Source organism: Mytilus trossulus, chromosome 7, assembly GCF_036588685.1.
Source record: "Mytilus trossulus isolate FHL-02 chromosome 7, PNRI_Mtr1.1.1.hap1, whole genome shotgun sequence".
NCBI lineage: Eukaryota > Metazoa > Mollusca > Bivalvia > Mytilida > Mytilidae > Mytilus > Mytilus trossulus.
Window position 1 is genome coordinate 37,466,436 of NC_086379.1, and position 10,120 is coordinate 37,476,555.

Consider the following 10,120-nt stretch of genomic DNA (forward strand, 5'->3'; position numbering starts at 1 on the left):
ATGTATACAATAAAATAAAATAATAGGAAAACAACGCTTTAAAAGTTGCATTAATCCGAAGCAATATCACATGCCTTATCATATTTAGATATGTAAAATTCTGCAAAAATATACATAATTTAAATAACCATTTAAAAAAAGAAATAGTGTACGGTTTGAATTTTGTTTTCATAACGATCCCTATCAAAAAGTTATGAGCTTTCATTTTTTATATAGGAAAACATAAAAGAATATTGCGATATATTATAGACAAATAATTATTATGATGTTTTACAGAAATAAGAATAGACCGGTTGATAATTTTGTGTGTAAACTAGTAGGTCAATTAACTTCACACTTAATTATGTTCATTTGTGAGGGAATTACTCAACTTAAAACATTGAAAAAAAATCGTAAATGAATACAAATATATATCCATATGCATACAATACCTGAAAATCACTGTTCCTTTTTTATTTATAAGTAATTAATAAGCCAAATGTTTGTTTTTCGGCAGCATAAAAACTTTCTTCTCACTTGTCAAAGACCGAGCCAGTGTTGCTCGGATTGAATTTAATCACCATTGGGTTATTTATTTCTGAAATAAAATAATCTGCTTTGTTATCATTTTAAAACTACAAACATTGATATTCACATGCGTATCTTTTTCCTCTCCAAAAGTAGGTCAGTGATGCTATAAATATCACATCGAAAATTTGTACACAGGTATAGAAGAACATATTTTATATGTATATTAACTGTGATACAACTTGATAAATATATTGCAGATCAAGTTCACGGTAGGTTATGTGATTATTGTTGTAATAGCAAGTTTATTCCAATAGATCTAGTAGATTTTTGATATACCTTACTATTGTTCTTGATTCGTCACAATTAAGGGGTATCCAGGGGCTTGAGAATGTTATAAATATTGGAGAGGGGGAGTATGTGAAATATATTGGGGTGTTTGGTATGTTATAAATATTTGAAGGATGAGTATGTTATATATTGGAGGGTATGAGTGTGTATAGCGAGTATGCATATGTCATATTTGTTTAGGTGGAGAATATATGAGTATGACATTATAGATATATTCGTTACACAGTTGGCTAGTGACCTAATACGATATGTATGGGGTTTACAAATCCCATGCATAATTTATTGACCAATAAATAGTGTATTTAGGCCACTAGCACACTGTGTAACAAATTTAATTAACTGACTATCGTAACATGCGGCATTAAGACTAATGGCCGAACAAAGTGATCAAGTCTTCAAAGATACTCCTCCATTTGTCTATATAAAAACAAATAACAAATAACAAAGTGTAAGCTTTTAGTGTGTTTTCTGCATTTATTGCTCGAGATTTATTGCAATCATTCATCGCCCATTCCTTTGTTTGAAGAAACGTCTCAGATTTTCATCAATGCCGTGTTGTTTGTATTAAGGTAGCACTACAGTCTAACAATGATTTTTTGGTCTTTTTTTTTCTCTCACATAATTCTGAAGTAAGGATTATTCTGTACAGTTTTTAAAAATCCCAAAGTCATTATCATATCATAACAGGGAGTAAATTGATAATGAATTTATGTAAATAAAAGCACATGACAATTAATCTTAATATACAGGCATTTGTAGTCCTATAATATAAGACTCTGTAGGTTCATATTATTTACATTCAACGTTTTTTATCGGATATTTTTTTTTTACTATCAATGTTGAACCCCAGAGTCTTATAAAATTTGTCATTTTTTCTCGTAGCAAAAATTTAAATTAATAATCCACTGCCAAAACAAATAAAATTATTAGGAACAACCTAAATATGAATGAAAGTAACTTCTTACCGTATTAATTGTTAAAAATAATGTTCCTAATCCATCACTTTTATCCTGAGTTGACAAACAATTTTTTTCACGCCATTTTATTTCAAATATATGTGCCGATTCTTTATTTAAAGGATTTCGTGAACGAAAAGAATTTGACGATAATATTTAGAACCAGTATAGAACAACGTACGAAAACACGACCAATTGTAATAGTGTCATGCAATTATTGAGATAACCATAAAAAGTGCTGAGAGATTACGAATGGGGTTAACAGAATAGAGAACAATCGGCAAAAAACATACATAAAGAAAAAAAAAATATAAACACCCCCCAACATATAGCAGGTTTATCTATTATTATTTTTTAACATATCTTTCCCCACTATATAGATTATTACTTTATTTCCCACGATTCACAATTGAGTAAATGTTTTATTATTGTTTAGAAAATATTATGGACTGCGTCATTTTCATTCGATTGCTAACAATGATTTATAAGACACAAAGAAATACAGAAAAATGAAATCTTTAATATGAGTTTATACAACGGAGTAAGCAAGCCAGTTATCTTGTCCAAGCTGTTAAGAATGAACATAAATCAATTGCGAGTCGTGAGAGCGGGCGAGGCGATGATCCTTTAAAATACGAGTTCATACAACAGTGAGCGAGCCAATTCTTATTCACCAAAAGTTCTCTTGTCCAAGTTGTTAAGCATCAGTAGAAGTTAATTTCTAGTTGTGAGGGCGGATGAGTAGATAAATATCTTTCAAAATAAGAGTTCCAACAACGGGGGTGAGCGAGCCAATTCTCATTCACCAAACGTTTTCTTGTATATATCAATAGAAATAAATAATAGATGGCGAGGCAATATTTGTATTGCAAAAATCGAGTTGTTACAAAGAATAATAGCAAGTTGTTAGAGAAGAAAGTTCTAGAAAGAATGCAATTTAAATCTCTGGGTGTTTTTAGAAACTTGTCCACTACATTTGCTCCTTTCTCGACAAGTACAGTTTTTTAAACACTCTGCACAACATTTACAAGAAGGACACCGACAGTGCTGAAAATCGCATCCTTCGTCTTTCTTTGTATCTGATTTATCTTCTATGAAGTTGTCTACGGTCAATGCATTTACAATTTAACATCTGATACAAGTGCTGGTGCAGTTTATGATATCGCTTATATATTTGCCGGTGGCTTTAAGCGACAAAGTAAAGCTATCATGATAAAATAAAACTGTATCCATCCCTAGCGCATCTGTCAGCTTATTGCCAATATAATAGGACAACACTGATTTTGGACATTTGATATTTAAACTTTTCATCCTTGTATGTTGATCTCGCAATTTTACCTTTGTTTTTTTGTGTGATGTCTCATTGAAGGGCTTAAAGTATTATTATTGTTTGAATATGACAAGAAGAAAATAAGTTTTTGGGAAATAGTACATGAAGTCGTTTAAAATTATAAATAAGAAAAAGAAAGGGAAAAGTGGCCGCCAGATTAACAGCACAAGAAACATGAAAGATATTGTTATGCATAAATTCAAATTTATAAAATTATTGGTTTGCGTAATTTGTGTAATATTCATATCATTTGAATCACTTTTTAACATGTTACACAATACTTATAGAATCACATTTTACAGTTTATTTATTTACATTTGACCCAATACTGCTTATTACCGGTGAGCTATCTTGTATTATTTTAATTTTAGTTTCTTGTGTACAATTTGGAAATTAGTATGGCGTTCATTATCACTGAACTAGTATATATTTGTTTAGGGGCCAGCTGAAGGACGCCTCCGGGTGCGGGAATTTCTCGCTACATTGAAGACCTGTTGGTGACCTTCTGCTGTTTTGTTTTTTTTATTTGGTCGGGTTGTTGTCTCTTTGACACATTCCCCATTTCCATTCTCAATTTTATTAAATGTATAACTAGATATACATATATATTGAATTAATATGTGAATCTTTTTACAAAGCTTAGGTAGCAAGTCGACCAAAGCTTTACTCTACAAGCATTATGCAATTAGCCCTAATCAAAATTGCAAGGAGATGTGGTATTGAAGCCGATGAGACAAAATAATGTTACATTAACAAGAGTTTAAAATGAAGTTGATGTAAGCAGTTTATACCACATGGCCTTCCGCGAGAGGAAAAAAAACGCTGTAATAATGCAAATCTCCAACATGAAAAAAATTCTGTAAAGAAAGTAAATTGAGAAAGCCAACTGCCTTATTCGTGTATGTAATAATAGTCACCATTTCCAGCTTTGACCATTATTTTCATTACACAGTTTTTTTTCCCTTCAATAACTCTTTGTAGAAATTATCACCGTGTCCTGTTATCATCGGGACAAAGCATTCATTTATACAACCATCCTTTACCTTTTTATGAATACTAAATGGACGCCTCTTAAGGGTTTGGAAAGATTTGATGGTAAGCTTCCTTTTATATTGATGACGAAATAAAAATTCAACATTCATAATCATCTTAAAGTCAAAACAAAATTCGTTTTCCAATGAATATTCTGGAATATGTACAACTGATTAACATTCGGAAAGACCTGCGGAACTTCTCGTACTTGATCCGCTTGACAATTTGAAATAAGGGGGGACAGTTTGAAAAGTGGTTAAAAAAAAAGGATATAAATCCAACATATGATAAGGTAAGACATTTTATTTATTATTTGAGATGTTCACTTGAAAGGATAGTGACATAAGTAAACTTAAAACTTCCGTAAACATTGTCAAATTGTCGTTCAAAGTTCCCACAAAAATTCGTTGGGAATCCACTACGAGAAAATGGATACTTGTTATAAGACTCTGGGGTTCAACATTGATAGTAAAAAAAAAATATCCGATAAAAAACGTTGAATGTAAATGATATGAACCTCCAGAGTCTTATATTATAGGACTAAGGCATTTGGGAGGGGCTAATATGTCAATCATCTGTTGATACCAGTGTCCAGCTGTTAATCCCTGACCACAAGTTATCTCATTGTTTTGAAACAAAAATTATTTATACAAATACAAATTCAAATATTTTATTGGCACAAACACAATTACAATAATTGGCAAAGGCCCATATAACAGTGCATTACAACAATGAATACAGCATACAGTTACTAATATTTAAATATGTTATAATTAAGAAGCTAAAATCTCGTTTCTATACATCAGACATTTATATATATAAGAACTAGTCACTTTCAGGACTTTTAAAGAATTACTATTAATACAACTATTAATATTTAGCTGATTTTCACTACAACATGTAGGTTGTATATTTAATATCTTATTTTTAAAGTTAAATCTATAGTTGGAAAAAAAATTCACATTTCAGTAAAAAGTGATTTTCATCTTCTACCTCACCTGATTTACATACATTACAAACTCATTCGTCGGTGGCTAAACCTAAATATCGCCCCTTTTCAATAGCAAGATTGTGTGCACTCAATATAATTTTACACAGAGATGACCTTTTTAATCTATTACTTAGAACATCAACATAAGAACTACGCTGCTTTGAATTATGAAATTGTTGGTAAAATTTTAGTTTTGATGAATCATGAATTTTTGATGATTGATCCTGTGTGCACTGATCAATCACTCGTTGTTTAATACTTGGTAGATATTGTTTAATAGAAAAGTTTCCCCCAGCTAGGTTTGAAAATCCTAGATTGTTAAAAATAGAATAAAGTTTCTTTGTCCAGGGGTTATTTTTTTTCAGTTGCCAGAAAAACTTTGGATATAAGTGTGTTTTCAGACCTTAAAATATGATCATAAAACTTAATACAAGAAAATGATATTTTTTAGCATAACGGTAGCCTACAAAAATCAGCTCTACAAGCAGCATTAATTGCTTTACAATGAACACCTAGAATTTCTTTTATGAATTTCATATGGAATTTTCCCGAATTATCAAAACACCCCAAATCTCACTACAATACAGCAATATGGGGCTTACTAATGAATCAAATAATTTTTCTAAAAGTTTACAAGGATTATCCAATCCAATTGTTTTCTTAATCTTAAAACATGCTTTCCTAGCTTTTTCCATTAGTAAGGATACAGCTAAGTTAAAGTTGCCATTACACTTTAACATTATTCCCAAGTAGCAATGTTTGGAGACAGTTTGTATGACATTATCATTATAGAAAAACTCATTTAGATATGTTTTACCATTAGAGTTAAATACTAAAACCTTTGATTTTTTGAACATTAACCTGTAGCTTCCAATTTGAGCAATATGTACTAAGAGTATTGAGACTGGCTTGCAAACCAGTTTTGCTTTCTGATAGTAATACAATATCATCAGCATATAATAAACAATTTACAGACAAATCACCAAATCATCATTATATAACATGGAAGTGAACAAAGAAAAAGAAAAAAAAATAAAGGGAAAAAATCTACCAAAAAGGAAAAAAAGTACTATGGAAAAGAGTGGGGAAGTAGTTTTGAAAGCCTCTGACTGCCTGTATAAATTTCTTCTCTTTGGTCTTCTTCATTTATTAAATACAGTTTTATGAATTTTAACTAATTTTCAGTTAATGTGTATTTTTTCAGTCCCATTAAATTAAAGGTATTTTCAAGAAAAGGGTGGGTTTTTATCAACATGTTTTTTTATGCACACTTTTAATGTATTAGCTAATTTCAGACATAGTTTTAATTTGTTTCTTTTTTAAAATTCAAATGAAAATTATTCTTTATATATAGAGAATAATGATGTTAAACATTGATTAATGCAGCTGGTCTCTTATCTGAGACTGTCTGGAAAGAGGCGGAGCTTTGTCTATATTTAATTACTTCATCACAGATGTTGGTCAGATCTGTGACGTCAAACTCCCGCCAAATGCCAAGTTAGTGTTGGACAGTTCACATATAATGCAAATTTACACCATTAGAGCATCAAAGACACAAAGTGTGTGGTTCTATTGATAGAGTAATTGTATCAGAACACTCCTGGGGTGTTCCCAGTGGAACGTCTGTATTTATATTGACTTTATATGGGTTCTAAGGGGAAAATTCAGTTTTTAGGTCATTTCTTAGAACAATTTTTCATGAAAATTGTAAGGAAAAAATGACAATAGAAACTTTATGGGTACCCCCTTTGGCTTGACTTTGATATATATGATTGAAGGGTGTATTTTTATACAATACTGTGTCCCAGTTTTTGGATAATTTGTTTCTAAATGAATTTATGGGTTTCCAAAGATGAAAGGTGAAATAAGGTTTGGCACCAAGCAGTTCAATCAATATATCTTCTTACTGGAGGCATATATCAAAAATCTGAGACACGGTTTTGGAGATTGTATATGGTTGATAACAGGGATGAAACAAATTGTAACTACCATTTGACATGAATGTGCCATTTTCATCCAAGTTGGGAGACCACTTTTTTGCCCATTTATGAGCTATATTTTGAGACTAATCAAATCAAAAATAAATTTATATATAAATTACGAAAGAGTCATGTTTCAGCTTTAAAATGAGTTAAAGATTTTAAAAATCCATTGAGTAGTTTTGGAGAAATTGATCTTTAAATACTGTTGATTGGAGTCAGAAAATTCTGACTGTAGTGCTACCTTAAGGGGAAAGTTAAATCATATTACAGTGACTTGACTGTTAGTGTTGCTATTCACCAATTGCAACCCATTCAAAATGTTGACCAAATTGCAATTTGTTTTATTAAACCAAATTGTTCAACTGGTCAGAAATTTGAACAAATTGTTCAGTCAAAATGTGACAGTGCAAGGTGATAAAATAAATCATACTTACAATCCTATAAGTCTGTAACTCCACTGTATTGATGTAATTCCTAAATCAGTCTATCAATCTGTATAGTTATATTATAGCTATTACCATACTAAAGGTGAACTGTTTAATTTTGATTTGCTATAAAAATGTCAATATTAAGCTTTTATAGCAATTCAAAATTATTAAGCTTTTATATAGTTTTTCTTTCGAAAAGTATTCAAAACAGATTGTCCCTAATCAAATGGCTAAACCGAACGCTCAAACACATCAAACGAATTGACAACAACTGTCATATGCCTGACTTGATAGGAAATGGAGGGTTACACCTAGTTTTGTAGCTAGCTTAACCTCTAACTTGTATGACAGTCGCAAAAAAACCATTGTATTGACAACGATGTGTGAACAAAACAAAAAGGTATAATTGGAAAAATTACAAACATAGAGGTACAGCAATCATCATTGTGTTATTATCTTGATCGCTATAAAAACAAACAAATATGTAAACAAACATTTACCATGGCACAATAACACAATGATTGGATGTAAAAGTACAGAGTCACATCATATGTAACAAGAATCACAAAAATTCATAAAGACAAAGCATATTAACAAAAATGAAAGACAAGAATACAAAAAGTATCATAGAACAATAACAAAATGACGGGTGTAAGTACAGAGCCACGTCAAATGAGGGACTTATAACTCCACAACTAATGTATATTAAAATTAGCCCCGCCTACTAACCCCAAATGAAATATACACGGTTTCCAAGCGGTAGTTTTTAACAAATGATAATCCTAGAAACGTATAGGAGATAAAATAAATGTATATATTGGGGGAGTATGGACATGTTCACTTATATTGGGGTGTATGTTTGGAGTTTGGGTATATGATATATACATTCAGTGTGTACAAGTATGTTATATACGAGTCTAAATTGAAAACTACGTTCAAACCTATGTCTGCGTTGGATAAAAACCGCAATTTTTATACGTGTGCATGTCAAACAAATTTCGTTGTAGAAGGGTCTAAAAACAGCACAAACAACATTTTCCAAAAGACCAAAAGAGTGAAAAAGTATATTTAAACAAAACGCATTTGACTAACAGGTCGAACAACTGATGTTCTTTAACCCTGCTGACTGCCATTGGCGATTGCCAAATAAAATTGATCACAAGATGTATGTTATATATATATAAATGGAGTATGAGTATGACATATATGATCATATATATATTGCGGCGATACAAATAAATATTAAGGGAAGCATGAGTCAGTTTTGCACTCAATTCTAAAAATTACAACTGTATACTCCACTATATAAATACCATTTTTACCAAGATTTAGTTTTCTATGCATTAAGGTGATGTTGTCTTCGGTATCACATACAATTGTGAATGTTGAATATAGTTTAGAAATGCAATTTTGACATTTCAATGCATTGAAATTGCTATCCACCATTTTCGACCCCACGCTCCTACGTCAATGTAAAAGTTACATTGTTTTATACCCTATGAATATCCCTTTAACTTATTTTACATATTTTCTATATTGAATTGTTATTCTGTAGAAATGTTCGATTGGAAAGACGCCTGGGAGAAAGATAAAGCCGTTTGGCATATGGATGACTTTAACTCGACATTGGAAAAACATTTAGACAAGATTACTGGAAAAGAAAACAAGGCAAAACTATTTTTCCCACTATGTGGAAAAACTTTGGATATGCTACACTTGTCAAAGATGGGACATGAAGTTGTTGGGGTAGAGTTTTCTGAGTTAGCTGTTCGGCAATTCTTTGAAGAAAACAGCATGCCTTGTACGAAAAGTTCTGTGCAATCTATGGGCGGCATGCTGTATAAAAATGATGACTATCGAATCCGGATATATTGTGGAGACTTCTTCAAATTCGGTTCTCATTTAGAAAAGGATTTTGATGGTGTTTGGGATAGAGGGGCGCTTGAAGCCATAGAACCTGAAATGAGGAAAACGTACATTGACATCATGAAATCTATTTTGAAATCAGGAGCGGGGTATATTCTTGAAACTGCTGATCGACCACTTGGCGTAGGACCTCCATTTTACATGTCAGTTGATGAAATAGTGGAAAAGTTTGGGTTAAATTCTCAGCCAGAACTAATTGATTATGAAATAGCTGTGCCAGATTTACTGGCAATGGGATGTGCAGGCTTGTTCTTCTTCTACTTTTTAATGCCATGAAACGCAACCTTCTTGTCAGAATACTGCATGATAGGCAATTTTCTTTTCCTGCAACCGAAAAAGTGTATGTGGGAAACTAAGAAATATGGAATATTAATAGATAATACATATTGTATTAAGTATCAAATATAAATCACAAAATATTTCAATGACAGACTTGGTGAAATTTGCTTTGAACTAAGCTCTGATGCATGCATAAGCATGATTTACTTACAACTATTCATGCATATTAGATAACCACAAAATTAAATAAATTGAACAATACTTCCAAGAATTTTATCTGCATTTTGAAAAATATTTATATAAATATACATCATACATGATGTTTAATATGAAACAAA

At 31.3% G+C, this 10,120-nt stretch overlaps 1 protein-coding gene across 1 annotated transcript; it reads left to right on the plus strand.

Moving 5' to 3' along the window:
• Window positions 1-665: 665 nt before the first annotated feature.
• On the plus strand, window positions 666-10,043 carry LOC134727003 (probable thiopurine S-methyltransferase). Its single transcript, XM_063591390.1, has 2 exons — window positions 666-779; window positions 9,133-10,043. Exon 2 carries the CDS (start codon window positions 9,135-9,137, stop codon window positions 9,777-9,779), a length of 645 nt encoding a protein of 214 aa, XP_063447460.1. The 5' UTR covers window positions 666-779; window positions 9,133-9,134; the 3' UTR covers window positions 9,780-10,043.
• Window positions 10,044-10,120: the final 77 nt, after the last annotated feature.